The 22016-nt window shown below is 38.5% G+C and overlaps 1 protein-coding gene across 7 annotated transcripts in view; it reads right to left on the bottom strand.

Annotated features, from left to right (window-relative positions):
* The window catches only part of FAM13A (family with sequence similarity 13 member A), a 366926-nt gene that overhangs the window by 270170 nt on the left and 74740 nt on the right, over positions 1-22016 (bottom strand). For 6 of the 7 annotated variants that reach the window (XM_045079369.1, XM_045079367.1, XM_013058040.2 and 3 more), the window contains exon 4: positions 5843-6020. The exons of the other annotated variant lie outside the window; for it this stretch is intronic. In XM_045079369.1, the coding sequence (XP_044935304.1) occupies positions 5843-6020 (178 nt within the window). The remainder of the gene's footprint in view (positions 1-5842; positions 6021-22016) is intronic. 7 annotated transcript variants of the gene reach the window in all.

Genomic DNA, 22016 nt, shown 5'->3' with positions numbered 1-22016 from the left:
TGCTACTAAGCAATGAATGGGTCAACCAAGAAATCAAGGAAATTAAAAAGTATATGGAGATAAATGAAAATGAAAACACAATAGTATGAAATCTTTGGGATAGAGCAAAAGCTGTTCTAAGAGGAAAGTTTATAGCAATACAGGCCTACCTCAAGAAGGAAGAAAAATCTCAAACAACTTAATGTTATATCTAAAGCAGCTAGACAAAGCACCAACAATACCCCTAATCAGCAGAGGGAAGGAAACAATAAAGATTAGATCAGAAATAAATGAAATAGGAACAAAAACAAAAACAAACATAAAACCCAAAACAATAGATCAATGAAACCAGGAGCTGGTTCTTTCTTTATTTAAGATTTCATTTATGTATTTGAGAGATATTGAGAGAATGAGTGGGGGGAGGGGAAGAGGGCAAAGCAGACTCGCCGCTAGCAAGGAGGCGAATGTGGGACTTGATCCCAAGGTCCTGGGATCACGACCTGAGCCAAAGGTAGGTGCTTAACTGACTGAGCCATCCAGGTACCCAGGAGCTGGTTCTTTGAAAAGAAAAACAAAATTGATAGGCTTTACCTGACTTGTAAAAAAAAAATTAAAAAATAAAATTAAAAAAAAAAAAGAAAGAAAGAAAAGAAGGGCTCAAACAAATGAAAGAGTAGAAACAACCGAAACCACAGAATTGCAAAGGATTAAAAGAGAGTACTATGAAAAATTATATGCCAACAAATTGGAACTAACCTAGAAGAAATGGGTATTAAATTCCTAGAAAAATAGAACCTCTCAAAACTGAATCAGGAAAAATAGAAAATTTGAACAGATGGATTACTAGCAATGAAACTGAATCAGTAATCAAAAAACTCCCAATAAACAAAAGCCCAGGAACTCACAGTTTCACAGGCAATTTCTAACAACATTTAAAGAAGAGTTAATACCTATTCCTCTCAAACTATTGTAAAAAACGGAAGAGGAAGGAAAACTTCCAAATTCATTCTAAGAGGGCAGCTTTACCCAATATCAAAGCAGATAAAGACACTACTATAGAGAACAAACTGATGGTTACCGGTGGGGAGGTGGGTGGAGATACGGGTGAAATAAGCAAAGAGGATTGAGAGTACACTTATCCTGACCAGGACTGAGTAACAGAATTGCTGAATCACCACAATGTGCACCTGAAACCAATATAACACTGTAGATTGACTATACTGGAATTAAAATGTAAAAAGGAAATGAAAAGGCAACTCAGAATGAGAGAAAATATTTGTATACCCTATATTTAATAAGGGACTTACATCCAAAATTATGAAGGACTTCTAACTCAATAATAAAGAAAAGCTGATTAAAATTTGGGTAGAGAATCTGCACAGACATCTCCCCAAAGATGTACAAATGGCCAATAGATACATGAAAAGATATTCAACATCTGGGAAATGTAAATCAAAACAATGAGATACCTGGGTGCCTGAGTGGCTCAGTCAGTTAAGGATCTGCCTTCGGCTCAGGTCATGATCTCAGGGTCCTGGCATCGAGCCCCAAGTTGCAGGGAGCCTGCTTTTCCCTCTCCTTCTGCCTTTCCTCCCCATTCCTGAGCTAGCGCGCTCTCTCTCTCTCTCAAATAAATAAATAAAATCTTAAAAAAACAGAAACAAAACCAAAAACAATAACATACTACTTACCAGGGAAATTCCAAAATTCCTCTGAAAGAGAAAATTTGATAGAAAAATAAAGGAGCACAAGAATGAGGCATATAAAAGCCAGAAACAAACTCATGTATGTGTGCAAAGTTAATATGTGATAGAGTTGACATTATAAATTAGCAAATGCTAATGCTGCTCAATGTATTATTTGGCAGCAATTAGCTATCTATTTGAAGAAAATCAAACTGGATCTATACATGACACATGATAAATTCTAAATAAAAGTGAAGAGGTAATCATAAAAAACTATAAATAAAACAGAAGAATATATATTGTAATATCTTGGTTATTATTAAGACAATATTTTAAGTAAGAACTAGTATTCAGGTTTATTATTAAGCAAGATACAAATCCCAATAAACAGAAAAGGGAAGAGTTGACAAATCCAAGTAAATTAAAAATTTTAAAAATTTTAATATAATAAATCACCATAAAACTAAAAGGCAAACAGAATAAGAAAAAAGTTCTGTAACTTTTTTAGCAAAGAATTAATTTTTAGAAAACCTAAAAAACTCCTATAAAGCAAGAAGAGCCACAGATATAAAATAAAGTAAAAAGCAAGCACAAGACAGAAGCAGAAACTACGGAGAAACACAAATACTAATGCCACCCATCACATAAATCTAAAATATATATACAATCTCACAAATAATTCAGAGAGCATTTTTTCCCATTAGATCAAGAAGTATTTAAATGTGTGTTAAAACTCAGTATAGCAAGGTTACAGGGAAAGGAGTATTCCTAAACACCAATGGAAGAATAATATAAATTGTTATAGTCTCACGAACGGCACCACACATTAATTTTAAAATGCATAAATCCCTCAGCCAAGCAATTCCACTTATAGGTTATCTATTCTAGAGAAATAGTTTCGGATGTACATAAAAAGTTACAACACTCAATATGTTCACTACCACTCTGTCTTAATAAGAACTGACACTTCAGTGCTTATCATTACAGGGAAAATTAACCGAGTTAGGGAGAATTCATGATATTCAATAGTTAAAGAATGAGGTATGTAAGTAGAGTGGTATTATAAGTTCCACTGCTACTGTAAGAAAAATAAAGCTTCAAAATACATGCATCACGATCAGACTTACATTTAAAAATTGAAGATTTATGGCCATGTTCAGAAATAAGGAAGGAAGGCTATCTACGTAGTGGTTATGGATTTTATCCCTAAGAAGGAGAGGTTGGCATGGGATACTTTAGTTTTATCCTCTATACCTCTATATTATTTGAGTATTTACAATGATAATATTACATGATCATCTAAACTTAATAAACAAATAACTGGAATTACATGTTGAAAATCTGTAATTACAGAGCCACCCAGAAGCCCAGCATTGAGAGTACCGAACATTCACTTTGTTGGTGAATTTGAATTTTTGGTGCACTTTCGTCCATTTTATGATCATAAATTTCATAGCCAATACCTTTTTATATCTGAAATTTTATGTTCTTTCAAAAGTTAACACTATTTCATGAGAATGTTCTCTTATTTAAAAAACAAACAAACAAAAACTCTTCCTTGTCTATTGACTAAGACAATATATTCACCTTGGGTATAAGAAAAGCATTTCCTTTGTTTGTCTTTTTGTGGTTCATGTGACAATTATCCTTGAATCTTAGTCCATACATGTGATAAAGATGGTCAGTGGAAAGCTAAGTGGAAAGCTAAGTGTGGTCACTGGAGTTCAAGTGTTTGCTTTTCCTTAAGCTAGACAGAGGAACTTCAAGAACAACATAAACAACTTTTGCCTCTTTAAAATCAAGCAGATAAGGGAGACAGTATAGAACTTGGTAAGAGCTCAATAAACAGCTCTTTTATTTTTATTTTTTTAAAAGATTTTATTTATATATTTGACAGAGAGAGAGAGATCACAAGTAGGCAGAGATAGAGGGCGAAGCAGGCTCCCCGCTGAGCAGAGAGCCCAATGTGGGACTCTATCCCAGGACCCTGAGACCATGACCTGAGCCAAAGGCAAAGGCCTAACCCACTGAGCCATCCAGGTGTCCCAATAAACAGTTATTTTAAAAATTACACTCTATCTCAATGAGAAAAGTGCCTAGTGGCAACTTCTATATTTGTAAGTTTAGAAATACATACCAAGTCGATCACACCAATACACCTGTACTTAATGCCATTGAACTGTATACTTAAAAATGGCAAAATAGTAAATTTTGTTAAGTATATTTTACCACAATACAAAAAGCTTAAAAGCTATACTGATTAGTAGAGCCTATAGTAAAAATTCATTACTTATTTGATATTTGGTTGAAGCAGGTTATCAGAAATTCTAGATCAAGGCCAATTCAGTAAGTTAGCCATGAAGTGTTGATCTGTGTGTTACAAAATAAGCTCTCTAGGGGCACCTGGGTGGCTCAGCTGGTTAAGTTTGACTTCAGCTCAGGTCTTGGTCTCAGGGTCCTGGGATGGAGCCCCATGTTGAGTTCTGCACTCAGTGGGGAGTCTGTTCTTCTCTTCCCACTCTTCTGCATGTTCTCGTGCTCTCTCTCATTCTTAAATAAGAAAATAAAAGCTTTTTAAAAAACCTATTCTATTTAAAAATTCATTTTCACCTCTCTTAGAATCTAGGGTTTCAAAATTACTGAAAAGTTTTCTGCTTAATTTCTTACATGTAGATCACCAAAGGTTTATTCTGAGCATAGGAGTAAAAAGAATAAATACAGTTTATTTCTCTAACACAAAATTCATGAGTAAGAAGTTAGTGCAGCTCATGTTTGAGATATTTATTCATAAGACCCTAACGTATCCTCTGAAATGCTACTATTTAAAATTTAAATCTCAGGATGCCTGGGTGGCTCAGTTAAGCATCTGACTTCAGCTCAGGTCATGATCCCAGGGTCCTGGGATAGAGTCCTGCATCGGGCTCCTTGCTCATTGGCTAGCCTGCTTCTCTCTCTGCTTGCCACTCTCCCTGCTTTTGCTCGCTCACTCTGACAAATAAATAAAATCTTAAAAAAAATTTTTTTAAATGTAAATCTCTAAGTTACAATGGGAATAGTTATTAAAATAAAACTTCTTGGGGGCACTTTTGTGGCTCAGTCGGTTAAGCGTCTGACTCTTGATTTCAGCTCAGTTCATGACCTCATGGATCCTGAGATCCAGCCCCGGGGAGGCTCTGTGCTGAGCGGAGAGACTACTTGAAGATTCTTTCCCTCCACCCCTCCAGGCCCTTGTGTGCACATGTGCTCGCATGCGCTCTCCTCTCTCTCTCTCTCAAATAAATGCTTTTGTTTTTTTTAAACGTAGAACTTCCCGCCGTAGGTTATGAATGTTCTGGAACCCTGGACTACTATGATCTAAGCCAGAGTTTATACTGAACAATTATTCTGAGGACTGTAATATTTGTAGTTCTGGGTTGATGAATGAGTCTATAGATCAACTGACTGTATAAACAGATACACTACTTTAAAAATTGCTGAGAATTTATGAGAGCTTTTAAAGTGTGAGTATATTCTTTCTCTGTCCTTATAACTAGAAGAAATATGTTTGATAACAGTGGAGATTAATAGGTTAATAGGAGAGTTAAAAGAAAAGTCCCTGGATTTCAAAATCATGTTTCACATATCAACAATTAAAGACCTTTAAGGAATAAAAAGGAAAAGAAAATAAAAAGTTTTACAAAAATTCTTGTGGCCAGTGTGATAGCACCCGCCAAAGAGAGTTTATTTATTCCTAAAGTCTAGTTTATTCCTAGAAAACAAATGTAGCAAAGGTTACGTTTTTCTGTCACTGACAAAATGAGCTTGTATTTTTCTATTAGCAATGATTTTATCACATTAAAAAATTACGCAATATATTGTACTCCTTCCATTTCTGCTAATCGATGCTTCAGATTAAAATGTTTAAATGTCCTTTTTAGTGAAAGTAAAACATATTTCCAGAATTCTAAATAAAGTTGTTGGAAATATTGTAAATTATGGCTTTCATGAAAAGGCGTATGTGTCGTTTTCAAAATTGGGATGAAAATCAAGGCTAAAATGCCCAATAGCAAGATAGAACTCCTCCAATATAAATTGGCTGACTTTTCAGTCTGAAACATGATTCTACAACCCAAGTGATTTCAGGCAGTAATAAAGAAAAAGTGGTATGTAATAGTAAAAGCAAAACTCCACTAACTTACTGAAAGCAATTTGGCCCAAATACAGTGGCGAGATTGTGAACATTCATGCGGTTCTGCACATGGTGCTTGGCTACTTTTGTCAAGAACTGGCATAGGTACTTGAGGAGGCAGTAGTGGGTGTCAGGCAGCTCTTTTATTAAGTCTCTTAAGCTACTCTCCTGAGCATCATTTCTGTCATCTGGAAAGAAAAAGAATAAAAAACGCTCTCAGGCATACTGCATAGTAACAACAACCAAAGCACAGAGGCATCGTAAGGTCTAATATTTTATTCAGGAAAAATTCCTAAAGGCTTAAATAAGCCCTTGAGAAAAAAAGGGGGCAGTTTTGCCTTTTCTTTGATATTTCAGCATTGAACTTATTTTAATGTTAAAGATTTACTAACTCATTCAAGACACCCTGAAAATTAAAGCTTTACTAATGCATAATATGGGTTCGTATTTCACTTCTGTGTGTCCTTACCCAAAATTAAGATACAGGTTGGCTTTTTATCCATAGTGGAACCTCCTATTTGATTACTGTCTTCAAGCTCGTTAAAAACAAGAATCTCTTAGTTGAATAAAATTTAATACAAGAGACATTCCTTGGTCACCATGAACAAGATTAAACTTAATCATCAGGAAATCTGTAGCCAGAGGAAACTAAAGGAAACTTTTAATCCCTACATAGCTTTTTATCTCTCCCATGTCAGAGTTTAGAATTTAATATGTGCTTATCATACAAACACCAAAAATATCTCACAGTGAGCCAAAATTCAGACAGACATATGAAAAGTTTCCTTCCATTCTCAAAGACTTAAGGGTTTTATTAATATCTAAATACAGAAAAGTTATTTTTAAAAATTGTATACTACCTTCTCTCAGAGGCAAACATAAATATTTTATAGCAAGGACTTTAGGGGAATAATCACAACCCATCTATGTCTAAGGCAATGAGAACTTAATCCAGTTACTACTAATATACATTGGATTCCTTAACTTCAGTCAGTTGCTTTAGCCAGTCAAGTGAATAAGAAACAGCAAAGAGAGGCAAATGTGATACAAAGGAAGTGGATTAGTCAGTGTTACAAAATTTATGCATAACATGAGGCCATCAGAGGAAGCGAAAATCCAGAAAACATTCAGAAACTCACAGAAAATGCTGCTAAGTGGCCAGAGAGCAAGGATCAGGAAGGTGGGTTCAAGAGTCCCTTTCTGGGTTAGGATCTGGGTTCTGCCACCTGACACCTGCGTGACCTTAGACTTTAAACCTTTCCTCATTTATAAATGGGAATATTAACTACCTCATGAGGTTGTGATGAGGATTAAGAGTTTCAATTTACAAAGTACCCAAACCAGAGAGGTTGCCTCATGGTAAGTGCTATGTAACTACTTGTTAAACAGAGTAACTTCTTTTACTTTACCTTAATTGATTTGGTTTTATGAGAGCGCTGAGGTATTAATGAAATGTCTTTTAATATGAACCCATTTCACCTTTATGAATGTTAGAATAAGGGATGCCGCCAAAAGTACCAATGCCAAAAACATGTAGACTTCAATCTGTTAAAATCGTTTTAGAGAACATTCTATTTCTGGTTGAAGTAACTATTTCTCACTGATCACCAACAATGTGGTCCAATAACCACTACAGGGTTTACAGAAAAACAGTTTCTTGATATTAGAAAATTTTCACATTAAATTACTTTTAAAAAAGAAATCATATACAAATATTTCAATAATCCCTAAAAATATGTAGTGTGTTGCTTATGATGGCATTATTTTCCACTGTATTATGATCTTGACTATATAAGAAATAGAAATAATTAAGTTTGGAGTGATTAAAAATTTAAAAACTACCCCTTGCTCATACCTTTATGGTTAGAAATAAATATGAACTAAAAGAAAATGAATTCTACTTTGCCTTTTTAATTTTCTTACTGTGACTAATCCAAAGTGAATCTGGATGTTTTCATGGGTATGTACTGTCTGTTTAAAACTATGGTTTAATTCTAGCATTTGAGGATACAGGCAACAGCATTCCTACAGCCTTGATAATGGGCCATTAGTCTTCTGGCTCTGAAATGAAACCGCAAATCCTAAGGCAGGCAATGTGTGAAGACACCAAATTGAATAAAACAAATATTGAAAACAGTTATGAGTTTATGACAATAATAAGATCTTTGAAAGAGAGGGAGAACTTTCATCACTGACTTCCAATTTTTGAAATATGATAAATAATTTTCCCAGGAAATAAACTGGCAAGTAATAGGAAGGGAGACAAATACAGTCAGAGAATCTCAAATGTAACAAAACAACATAATTCCTTTAGAGCATAAATGGAAGAATCACCAAATATCTTCTCAAAAAGAAAAAGCAGCTGAAGAGAAAATACCTTCCATTTCCTATGATGGAAGATAGACTCATCGATTCACTCACTAGGCGAGTATGCGAGTGTCCTCTACCTCTGAGGCTTTAATCTCAACACACTCACTTCTCACTTTGAACCCTGAATATTCATAATTTACCTCCTGACTCTGTTCACATATACTGACAGTGCAGTAAAGGCCTGATTTATTAACACAACATTTTTTGTCACCTCTTTTCCTACTAATAATGTGTTAACATACCAAGAATCTGTAATTTGTGTTGTTTCTAGAAATGTGGTAAAAATCGCTGCTACCCCCAGCCTGCAGCAATCTTATAGACAAGATTTCCTATACATGAGATTAATTGCTCAACACCTTTAAAAGAGGCTTCTAGGGGCGCGTGGGTGGCTCAGTTGGTTAAGCCTCTGCCTTCAGCTCAGGTCATGATCTCAGGATCCTGGGATAGAGCCCTGCATCGGGCTCTCTGCTTGGTGGGGAGTCTGCTTCTCCCCCCCTCCCTCTGCTCTCTTTCTTTCTGTCTCTTTCCATCTTGCTCTCTTCCAATAAATAAACTCTTTTTTAAAAATGCTAAATAAGGGGCACCTGGGTGGCTCAGCAGGTTAAGCCTCTGCTTTCGGCTTGGGTCATGATCTCGGGGTCCTGGGATCGAGCCCCACATCGGGCTCTCTGCTCCGTGGGGAACCTGCTTCTTCCTCTCTCTCTGCCTGCCTCTCTGCCTGCTTGTGATCTCTGTCTGTCTCTCTGTCAAATAAATAATATATATATATATATATTTTAAAAAATGTTAAATAAAAAATAAAGGAGGCTTCTAGAGGAATGCCTAGCACAGCAAGTGGGGGCGGGGGTGGTTGGAGAGGAAGCAGTATTGGTATAAATGTGCCTTTTGATGCCTCAGAGCAAAAGCTTATAATAATTACTTTATTATTGCTTGCATTGTTTTTTGATTTACTGATACCTAAATATAATAAACATCACTTGCCATTTGTGCTCTTGCATCAATATTAGTAATTAGAATACCTCTAAGTTCTCACATTATTAAAAAAGCAAGCAAGCCTTCTATTTTTGTGAACATTTATTCATTATACTTATGCTGTGTGTAATATTTATCACATGCTTTCTGTGTGTCTGGCATTCTCTAGGGATATAGCACTGAAACCAAACTTCATGCTTTTATAAAAGTTACAACATGATGGGGGAGACAAATAGTAGTCTCATAATATATATGTGAGTGGAAATGTAAATGCTCTGAAGAAATTAGGCAGGATTAGGAGGAATAAAAGCAGTGATGTAGAGGTGGGAATGTTATTTCATTCAGCAGGAGCTGGGAAGGCTACTCTGACATGGTGACAATCAAGCAGAGAGCTGAAGAAAAGGGAGAATGCTTAGCACATGCTCAGTGCTACTAATCAGTAGAAATGGCAAGGGCCATGACCAAGTGCTGGGAGAGTGGAGGGAAGTGAAATCAGGAGACAGTTCAGGAAAGACCCAGGGAAGATCATTACAGTCTTATTATAAACCATGTTCCCACCCCCTCAAACCTGAGTGAGGGCTTTGAGCTGTGAGATTGGACTTATAGGACCAGTCTGGTTGCTGTGTTGAGTCTGGACTGTGAGGTGCACAGGGGAAAGCAGGCTGCTGAGCTGGGAGAAGATAGTCCCAGAGAGAGAGGCTGCTTGGTTGTCCTGGAGCAGGGAGATAGCAGTGAGATGGTAAGCCAAGGGCCATTCTGCATATAGTTCATATCTTGTTTGCTTTACATATGGAAGATGTTTGTTTTACATATGAAAAATGCATGCATGGAATACACATTCAGTCATTCAACAAATATTTACTGAGTGGCTCTTCTGTGCCTGGCACAATTCTAAGCATTTGGGATACATCAGAAAACACAAACAGAAATCCTTGCTCTCAGGGAACTTAGATTCTAGTAGGTGCCACCTTAAGCGATAAATACAATAATTAGGTCTAGAGTGAAGTCAAAGTACATATGGTTGGAGTGAGGGTAGTGATTACAATATAAATAAAATCGTCAGCAAGGCCCTAATGAGAAAATATTCAGTGTTTACTGGCAGTTTAACAACAACAACAAAAATCCACAAACCAGCAAATGTAAGCTCCTCCAGAGTTGGTTGGAGGCTGAGGTTTAAAGGTGTTTTAAATTCCTTCAATGCCTTACATATAAAAAGTGATAAATAGTTTTGATGGCCTGATACACACTTTTAAGATACACAGATAGTTACACAAACTAGCATACAAATAAAGAGACATCTGTATTCCAAATAGATCTTGAAGAACGAATAATTTAGTCTATTTACACAAAGAGCAGAGCTGAAGCATTAAGTTAGAAGGGGATCACAGAGTATTCAAACGATAACAGAAGTGTCATTTGGTGGTCAGAGGATAAGGACATTCATCAGTGAAATTCCACAGAAGGGCCTCTGAAACAGAAGTGAAAAGCACCTCTGAAGTTGCATTAAAATATTTTAACTGCTGGGGTGCCTGGATGGCTCAGTTGGTTAAGCGTCTGCCTTCAGCTCAGGTCATGATCCCAGGATCCTGGCATCAAGCCCCTGATCCTGCTCCCTGCTCAGTGGACAGTCTGCTACTCCCTCCCACTTTTGCTCTCTCTTGCTCTCTCTCACTCTCTCTCTCTAATAAATAAAATTTTTAAAAAATTTTTTGACTATTTAAACTTATAGTTATTTCTAGAATTTAATTGGAATAAAAATTAGAATATGTTATAATTTATGAGCCAAAAGGTTTAAGGAAACTTTGCAGATGGAACAATGGTTAATAATTGAAATAGTCATCATATTCCTTAACATTAATCTTTTCCTAGGACGAGAACTTTCTCCATTAGTGAAAGGAGTCATTTCAAATTACACATATTTTCTTGAAAGCTTTCATTTGTTGTTGGGTAATTTTCATCCATTTCTCAAGCTAAAACACAAACATACAAGCACAGTATACATAGTATATGGAGAAAACTAATCAGCACTTAAGACTGTACCATAAAAAATTTTTGAGTTCCAGATTAAGCAGCAAACATTGAACCACGTGACAAGTATTTGTTCTCATTAAAAAAGATTATGATCATAATCCACAATGCTGAACCTATCTCACGAGATGGCACTTAACCCTAATCTGGACATTTATCGTGGTGCTTGCCGTGAGCTTTGATTTCTCAATGGCCATGAAGTTATACTCTACTTACAACCTTAGCCTGAGGGGGAAAAAACAGAAACCAAAAAACCCAAAACAGGCAAAATGCTAATCTCTACCATGATATATCTCAGAGCCATGAGAAGGTCAGCCATTAAAAGAACCAAAATATTTAGTTTTGTGGCACCAGATTTATCAAAGTAGCTTTTTATTTCCTCATTAAGCCTCACAAAAAATTTATGAAAACTTGCTAATCTGATAGAACAATAAGCTGTTGCTGACTTTGAAGATGAAGAAAGGTCACAAGCCTGAGCATGTGGACGCCTCTTAAAGCCTAGAAGAAGCCAGCAAGTAAACAGGAATCTTGGCCTTACAACACCATGGAATGAAAGAGTGCCAAGGATCCAAGAGTGCCATGGAAGCAGCTTCTCTCTGGGAACCTTCAGATAAGTACCCAGGCTGACCAACACCTTGACTTTGGCCTTGTGAGCCTGGAGTAGAGACACCAGCTGAGCCCACAAACTTCTCACCCATAGAATACAGAGATAATTTGTGTGGTTTTTAAACCACTGAATTTGTGGAAATCTGTCACAGCAGCAACAGAAGCCTAATACATCCCCAGTTAGAGAGGACTAGACTGAAGGAGATGAATTAACTTGTCCATGTTCACACAGTTCCCATGTAGCCAAGCTGCAATTCATCAGTGGCAGTCTGACCTCAGAGCTTGTGGTTTGATCAGTGCACTCCCACAAAGTCAGATACTGCTGCTATCATTATCACAGAGCAACTACTACCCGGTCTCGTACATGTAAATGTTTAACAAATGTTTCCTGAATCAACAAATGAACAAGCAAAATTGGTAAGTAGTGGGGGTGGGAATCTTAATTCACTTACATAAATTATAGCTTCATAGGTCCTGAGGTGTATGTGGAGGAATGTTTTAATAAAAACCTCCATGAATGGGTACAAAATGTTTTGTAGCATACATGAGAACAAAACATGAATTATGTTTCCTTCTAAATATGCAATTGGTAAGAATGGGGAAAATAATCTTACAACACCAGCTACACTGGATTAGACTGGGTTTTATAGCTATATTTTATACCCCAAGAATGGAATAACTTCTTTAGACTGACAAGAAGCTTATCTAAACAACATAATTATATTTTCTAGTTAATGGAATTGGTATATTTCTATATAAAAGGAAAGGTTATATATTTACAACTTTCTTGCAACCCTTGTCCATGACAAAGTTCTCAGGTCCTCACACAAATTTCTGAAAGGACAGGATGATAAAGTAACTGATAACATTTATAAATTACAGTCTTTTCTTAGACATTAGTGAAACTATGAATCTTATCTGATTAGATTCTACAAATGCAGAGGTATGCTTATTACCAAATTAGCCAATATCTACACTGATACTTCCAGCTCCCAGAATGAGCCTGCACAGAAAGGCAAGGCCTACAGGATGAAAAAAAAAACTAGATGATACTTTAATACTCACAGTCCCATAATACTCCCAATGATACCTAAATAGTATGTCAGCAAGTCTGTTCTGCGGGCATTTACTGAGTGCTGAATGCTTGCCAATGCGGGCAGACTGGCATAGATAAAAACACAAGAAATACATGAAATAATCTAACGTCAAAACTGGGAGCTCAAAGCAGGCTAGATATCAGATACAAGCATTTAACAGCTAAAGAACCTGTTTATGTGGGAACGTCAGCACACAGGAGAATAGAAAAAAAAATTATAGCACTTCGGAAGGGGAGCCTCCCACAATAAAATATGCTAATCTTGAACAATATTGGCAATATCCCAGCTAACAAACTTGGCTCTTTCCATAAATCTAGTGCTATATTAAATGGGCAAAGTACAGTAAGTAACTTCAATGGGAATCACTTTACCACTAGTTTCCCACCCTCTAAAAGACTAGTGATTAAATGCTCAGCTGTAACGGGACTTATTTGGTGTCATATGAGATAAGCCATCAAACTCAGGGTTCTTAAGCCTCTTTTGGAAGTTGCCTCTTTCTCCCCTAAGTCCTCAAATTGTTTACGAACTCAGTGTAAAGGCTGATTATTTCCACGGGTTTAGCAAAATACTGGTATTGAGAATACAGCTTAACAGCATTAGGGCAGAGCTATAGGCGCCTAGCAAGTTGATCATCTGTAATTCCTTCAAACTGATATTCTTTAAACTTTCATTATTTTACATGACTTGATTTTCTACTAATACAAATTTTATATATATAAATATCAATACATATAAATATATACTTATATATTAAAAATTCATTTATTAGCTCTTCTATTCCTCTTCCAGCTCACTTAAGATACTCTTCACATAAAACCATTAGTGAAAAATACATATTTTACTGAGGATTTCATTCAATTCACAATTCATTCTAAAAATCCCTACTAGACAGTATCATCTTGGCCTTTAAGCAGCTGGTCTCCTCTCTGTTTTCCCTCTTCAAGCTCATCATCTTTCTACTATTAAAAATTCTATTCCCTGTACTACAAGAATAAAAACACAGACAATAATAGGTGTTGGCAAGGATGTAGAAAAGCTAAACCTTCATTCATTGCTAAGGGAACAGAAAATAGTACAGCTATCTTGGAAAACTGTTTCTTAAAATGTTAAACAATGTCACCCTTTGACCCAGCAATTCCACCCCTAGGTGGATACCCAAGAAAAATGAAAACATATGAGTCGGGGACTGCCTCCGGCCGGGAAAGTCCCCGCCATTACAAGAAGGTGCTTGGCTCACTGCTAGCAAAGTACGCTGCAAGTATACGATGAACTTTCTGGTGAAGCCCGCCTAAAGGAGGACATAGTTATTGGCTGTATCAAATTTAATCAGCATAGTAACAGGACTCTCATTGGCTCTCCCCATGGCTTGACCCCTTATTGGTCACCCTGCTGTATATAAGCTAAGGAAGTTGATTAAATAGACGGAAATGAAGCATTAACACCATACCAGGCTCGTTGTCGTCCTTGCGGGCTGAGGGCGACAAATGGTGCTGAGACCCGGGAAATATTAAGAAAAATAGAAAAACCTTGCAAGGGAGAAGTCCGCAGGTAAGCGGGGAAGGGACCACGATCAAAGTGGTGGGAATCTTGTACAAGACCGCAATAAGAAGCGGGGCGGCCTTAGAGCCGGGATTTAATAAGTCCGCAATAAGAAGCGGGGCGGCCTTAGAGCCAGGATTAAGCAGCGAGTATACACGGAACAGCCATTAGGTTGGGATTCTAATTATGGGATCTGGACTGTCAAAGTCAAGGTTAGAGGGTTCCCTAAAGGACCTTCTAAAGGTCAATGGCACGCCATTAAAAACGAAAACTGCTAGGACATTCTTGAATACAGTTGAGACAGTGGCGCCTTGGTTTCTGGACGAGGGCTTGCTAAATATCCCCCAATGGGACCAGTTAGGTGAGGATTTTAAGAAGAGGGATAAAAATAAACCATTGCCGCCGGGAACGTTAGTTATATGGACTCTAGTCAGAGGGTGCCTGGGAGGATATAAGCCGAAATGTGATTCAGTTATTCAGGAGGGCGCTGAGGCACTCGAGGAAGTGAAAGAAGAACGCTCATCTCTTGCTTCGGAAAGGAGTAGTAGAAATGTCGGGGGAGGAGCTAGAGTGGAAGTTCAAATTAAAACCAGACCCTCCCTGTTCAGCAGTGACCCCTAGTGCTCCGCCTCCTTACAATCCCCTGGCGGGGGAGATAACATGTAAATGTCATCACTCTGCCAATGAGGATTGGAAGACCGCATGGAGGGGGGCCAATAGCAGCTCGATGTTCCCAGTTCTAGAGGACCAAAATCATCAACGGTATCACCAGCCCTTGGAATTTAAATTAGTTAAACAATTAAAGGAAGCAGTCATGCAGTATGGCCCTCAGGCAGCATTTACTATTTCTCTAGTGGAGTCCACAGCAGGCATGAATTTAATCCCCAAAGATTGGGGGAATTTAGCAAGGGCAGCCCTCTCTGGAGGGCAATATTTGGTCTGGAAGACAGCATGGCAAGAGCATTCCCAGGATGTTGCACGGCGTTATGCCGCGGCAGGCAATCCACAATGGAATCTGGATATGCTTATGGGCATGGGGCCATACACTGGTAAACATGACCAACTGCAATACAACCTTGCCGTATACATGCAGATTGCGGCTGCCAGCTACCAAAGCATGGAAAACCCTCCAGGGCAGTGGGGACTTGCAGGGTCAACTATCTAAGGTGATACAAGGACCAAATGAAGCATATGCTGATTTTGTTGCAAGATTGATGCAAATAGCTGGGAGAGTATTTGGGGATGTTGACACAGCCATGCCTCTAATTAAACAATGGCCTATGAGCAAGCCAATAAATGGTGTAAAGAGGCCCTTAGGCCATGGAAGGCTAAAGATTTAAGCACATACATTAAGGTATGCAGGGATATTAATGACAGTGTTATTCAAGGACAAGTACTTGCTTCAGCCATTACTCAAGGCCTTCAGGGCATTCAGCTATCCCAAGGTAAGGGCGCTAAAGGAAATTCTGGGGAATGCTACAAATGTGGAGCTCAGGGGCACTTTAAGCGAGAATGTCCTGACAGCAAGGGTCCCCCAACAGTAAAGCAACCTGGCATATGTCCTAGGTGTGGCAAGGGTACACACTGGGCGAATGAATGTCGCTCAGTAAAAGATATTCAAGGTAATCCACTACCCCCAAGGAATTCAAAAAACGGGAAATGGGGCCCATCACCCCAGGGCCCTCAAATGTATGGGGTGCTTCAACAGGTAGCCCGCACACATTACCCGCCGACGAGCCAAGGCGGGCTACAAAAGGAAGTGCCGGATTGGACATCCGTGCCACCACCAGATTTGTACTAACCCCTGAGATGGGAACCCAGGTGGTGGAATCGGATTTTAAGGGCCCACTGCCTGTGAACACTGTAGGCCTATTATTAGGGCGTAGCTCCACAGCCCTTGCTGGATTAATAGTACACCCTGGAGTAATTGATGCTGATTATACAGGAATAGTCAAAATATTAGTGTCTTCCCCTCGTGGCATTACAGTTATCAGTCCAGGTGATAAAATAGCACAAATTATAGTGTTACCAAGCTGTCATAAACTATTCCCCAACACAGAAAAATCCCGTGGACAGAGGGGTTTTGGCTCCACTGGCCCGCCCCTCACATGTCTAACACTTGGAATGGAGGCTAGACCTCTTTATTCTCTGTGGATCAGAAATAAAAAATTTATGGGCCTTCTGGATACCGGGGCTGATCGTAGTATCATTAATGAAGTTGATTGGCCAAAAGATTGGCCCCTACAAAGGGCTGATCAAACCCTTAGAGGCCTAGGGGTTGCCCAAAGTCCTATGTGTAGTGCTGCTACATTACCATGGAAGGATTATATGGGACAAAAAGGTACCTTTTACATAGGGCATATCAGGGCACATACAGCTCTCCCCGGCCCCTTGACGGAAGGCAATCGCACTGCAGATATGTTAACCAAAGAGCAATTTATCTTCACTTTAATGGAAAATATTCAACAAGCAAAACAATTTCACAAGCTATTTCATGTTAATGCTCTTACTCTCAGACTTAAATTCAACATAACAAAAGCTCAAGCCAGGGACATTGTAGTCTCTTGCAAAAACTGTGTTACCCTCTTGCCATCCCCCTCCTTAGGAGTTAACCCACGAGGCCTGTTACCCAACCATATATGGCAAATGGATGTTACTCACATCCCTGAATTTGGTAAACTAAAATATGTGCATGTTTCCGTGGACACATGTTCTAGTGTCATATTCGCCTCTATCCATGCTGGGGAAAAATCCAAAGATGTCATTTCCTACTGCCTTCAAGCCTTCGCTGCTTGGGGTAAACCTCGACAATAAAAACAGACAATGGACCTGCATACACCTCACAAGTATTTCACGGTTTCCTTACTCAACTAAACATTACCCTAAATCATGGTATTCCCTACAATCCTCAAGGACAGGCCATCATGGAACGTGCCCACTTAACCATCAAACTCTTTTAAAACAAAAAGGGGGAATAGGGGACACGTTCCGGTCCCCTAAAGACAAACTAAATACAATTCTATTTATTTTAAATTTATTGACGCTTGATAAAAACGGTCAAGCAGCAGCTGAAAGACATTCAGCCCGTATGGATTCTTACCCCAAGCCCTTAGTTCTTTGGAAGGATATCCTTACGGGACAATGGAAAGGCCCGGATCCTGTATTAATCTGGAGCAGAGGTTCCGTTTGTGTTTTCCCACAGGACAAAGACGTGCCGATTTGGATTCCAGAGAGATTGGTCCGGAAGGCCCCTGAGAACGAGGATGAGGACAGAGGAAGCCGTGATCCTCCTACTGTCATGGGGGACTCTGATATTCCTAATTCCCCCGACAGCGACACGTGAATTATGGGCTATTCTGAAGGCTTGGCCCTATCCTTTACCTTTAACTAATTCTTCCTTTATCTTCCCCCCGTTCTTCACTAGCTGATGTACTGAGTGTTGGTTCTATTGTTCCTTTTTCTGCGCTTTGTGTTACCCCTGTAAAATTCTCTTAATTTAATAAGGCCAGCAATTCCTCCCAACAGCTCTCTTAGTATTTGCAGGGTACTTGGTCTGACGATTTTCAAAATTTCACATGAATCCTTCTGGCTGAGATAACTTGAGTAAATAGTATGCGTGTGCAACCAGCTTCCCTTCCAGAGCTATTTCCAACATTCAGCAATATGTTCCAGTTCACCAAAAATGGGCTGGTACAATTGGTCATCTTGTCTTCCTCCTTATTGGCATTCTGCTTCTATTCAGACGTTCACCAGTGGAGAACACAGCAGCGAGAGCAGAGCCGAGCTATAGCACAAGCCCCTATGTCAATAGAGGCTGGGACATCTCCCCAGATGTGGCTAAGCATGCTAGATCGGTAGTCAAAGACGGGTAAGATCAGTAGAGAAACATACCAACCTAAGACAGGACAGAGATCATCGATATCTTGTGTCTGATGACGGGTAAGGATGTTTTCTGCTACTGACGACCTAAGACAGGCACGATCTCTGCCATAAAACAAAAAAGGGGGAGATGTCGGGGACTGCCTCCGGCCGGGAAAGTCCCCGCCATTACAAGAAGGTGCTCACTGCTAGCAAAGTACGCTGCAAGTATACAATGAACTTTCTGGTGAAGCCCGCCTAAAGGAGGACATAGTTATTGGCTGTATCAAATTTAATCAGCATAGTAACAGGACTCTCATTGGCTCTCCCCATGGCTTGACCCCTTATTGGTCACCCTGCTGTATATAAACTAAGGAAGTTGATTAAATAGACGGAAATGAAGCATTAACACCATACCAGGCTCGTTGTCGTCCTCGCGGGCCGAGGGCGACACATATGTCCCTATAAAACTTGTGCATAAATGCTCATAACAGTATTCATAATAATCAACAGGTAAAAACTACCCAATGTCCATCAATGGGTAAATGGATAAATACGGTATATTCATACAACAGAGAATTAGCCTGCCATAAAAAGGAACAAAGTACTGATGTTCCAACATGGATGAAACTTGAAACACATACTAAGTGCAAAAGGTCAATCACAAAAGACCACATATTGTGTGCCTCCATTTACATGAAACGTTGCTAAGTCCAGGTACATCTGTGTAGCCAGAAAGATTAGTATATGTCTAGGGCTGGGAGAAGTGGGGGAGGTGAAGAAGAAGGAATGGGAGTATCTGCTAATGGGTGTGGAATTTCTTTTTTTTTTGGAGTGATAAAAATGTTCTAAAACTAAATAGTGGCGATGGCAGTATTCTGAAAATACTGAACACCACTGAACTATGTACTTTAAAAAGGGCAATTTTATGTGTATAAGTTGTATGTCAATAAATCTGTTCTAAGGAAATTCTGTTGGCTTTAAAATCAAGTATATAAAAAAAGAAAGTTAGAGGAGACCTTTTAAACATAAACTTATCTACTTTTCCTCTTAACACCTCACTAAAATGACAATGAAAGAATTTTTAAAAGGTATAAGCCATCAGCGCGCGCGCGTGCGCAAACACACACACACACACACACACACACACACACAAAACAACTAGTTGTTCTAATGCAGATTAGCTGCTCAGCCACAGACTCTCTATCCAAGTTTTCATAATCCCACTCACTACTCCATGCTATCTCCTAGGGTCAAAAAGGAAAATAAAGATATATAATGGGCTCGGGAAACGAAAGATCTAGTTACCAGGATCTACAATCTTAGAGATCATGGGGGGTTATATAGACAATTTATTTTCCTGTCACAGGAATCTGGAGGTAAGTAGAACCAATTGGAATGTCATCAAATATATAGAGTCAGGTGTGGGAACCTCGTTTTCCTGGCACGTTTCCAATTTATTCCAGTGGAGGTTTTGCACATTTGACTGACTGGCTCCTTGGGCAAATATGCAGGTGGCAACCTTGAACTCTTCTCTGGATTTAAGTCTACCCAGAAAAACCAAAGTTTATATATTTGGCATTGTTTATAGAAAAGCTAAGAGGCACATTCTGAAAATGGAAAGGGCTTAAATATGGAGTTTAGTGTAATGATTCTGGTTTTTCATAGAAACAAATTTGAGGGTTGAATAATTTCAAAAGAAAAGGAATTTCTCAGTAAGAAGGAATTAACCTGGGGAAGGAAATATGTCGGATACTTTCTATGGAGCTCATGCTATCCAAAGAATGATTATGTAATAACTAGTATTGTAACTAGCCAACATTTGCATGGTATTTTAAAATCTGCAAGGCAAAACTCCAACAATATAAATGGCATTATGATACATAGTATGGATAAAAGACAGGCTTAACTCAAACTTACTCTAGTGAATTCCTCATGTAACAAAGAAAACCATAACTGAATCTTAAGCACAATTCAGTTTATTTAATTAGATTTCTTTACAATTAGGCACTGTACTGACTAAAATGACCCTATTATTAGGGTGGTTTTCTTAAAAAAAAAAAAAAAGGTTGCTGTCTAAATTATCAAATTCTCATAAGCTAAAATTCACAGGCTCTTAACTCTCACAAACTGTTTGCACAGCTGCTACTATAAAACTCTGTTCCATTTAAAATCAAGTACAGAGGGAGAAAAAGGAAAGGGAGAACATCCATTTTAGGAGGATTGATCACTTGTGTTTATCTTCTTCCCCAGAATCCACTAAAATTACAGTAAGATGTTTAAAAAATATAAGCACCAAGGACAGAAAAGAACAGAGAAGAGAGAGGCAGATGATATTTCAAAAACATCTGGGAGTGAATCCAAGTGACTGAAAAATCCCGGTATGTTCAAAGCCTATCAGGCTTAGATGAGCCCTCTCCCACCCAGTGCATCCAGGCAAGCACGTGGTCAGGCAGGAGGGCTGAGGCTTAGTCTCTGGATACTGTTAATGGATTCTTGTACTCCAGATAGTGAAGAGCTAGAGCAAGAAGAACAGCTGAAAATGTGAGGACTAGTGAAAATCTGCTAAGAAAGAATGGGCCTCTTAGCACACTTCCTATTTCTCTGCTCTTGAGGAAAACAATGGCTGAAGAGAAAAATATGCCCATATAGAGACATCTGTGGTTCCCCAAATCAAATTGGTTACATTTCCCTCCATCTATATCCACTACTAATCCTTCTAAAGCAAAGTACCCTTGTCCTCATATACAAATGTTTTTCTTAAATCACAATAGCAAATATCATGTATGTTTATATGAAGAGATGCACAAAATCTCACAGACAAAACTAATATAGGGAAAAGAACACTTAAACAAAAACAAACCTTTGTTAGTATTCCCAGAAAGATAAGATTAGGAATAGGATGCTTTGAAAAAGAAATAGCACTTATATTTTGGATATTAACAGCATAAAACTAAAATTTTTAAAGTGAGGTTGGAAAATAAAGTTGAGAAAATTTAATAGAAAATAGAATTAAAGACTGTGATAGAACAAGCATTCAAGATGGTGACACAGAAGATTCTAAGCTTATCTCCTCCCAGAGATAAAACCAATCTACAGCTACACATGGAACAATTTCCTTTGCAAGACCTGACAAATAGCGGAACAGCACCTGCATAACAAAGCATGAAAGCAGCACACTGAGATAGGCAGGAGAGGCAGGGACCTGGTCTCACACACATAGAAAAACCCACCTCAGGCTTAGCAACCACAATAAAGAGGGATTTTAAAAATATGTAGCTTTTTCCTCAGAACCAAAGAATTTGGACACCCCAACTCTTGGGATCTGCAATGGAGAGAGGCTGCCACAACATCTGGCTTTAAAAACCAAGAGAGTTTATATTCAGAAGAATCACAGAGCTGTGGGGAATGGATAGCCCACACTGAAAGGGTACCCCAAGACCCAATGTACAAATAGTAGTTTCAACAGTTCTTAGATCCACTGCTAATCTGAGAGAAAAAAAAAATCAAATAAGTGGAGACTAAACGACATGCTACTGAACAACGAATGAGTCAATGAAGAAATCAAAGGAGAAAACAAAAAATACCTGGAGACAAATGGAAAAGGTAATACAACAGCTCAACAATCTGTGCAGGAAAGTAGTAGTAATAGGGAAATTTAGAGCAATTCAGACCTACCACAAGAAAAAAAAATCTGAAATACATAACCTAACT

This window comes from Mustela putorius, unplaced genomic scaffold, assembly GCF_011764305.1.
Source record: "Mustela putorius furo isolate JIRA1106 unplaced genomic scaffold, ASM1176430v1.1 tig00000382_pilon_pilon_pilon, whole genome shotgun sequence".
Classification (NCBI taxonomy): Eukaryota; Metazoa; Chordata; class Mammalia; order Carnivora; family Mustelidae; genus Mustela; species Mustela putorius.
Note: the sequence above shows the minus strand (reverse complement) of the source record. Positions and strands in the feature narration are given on the sequence as shown.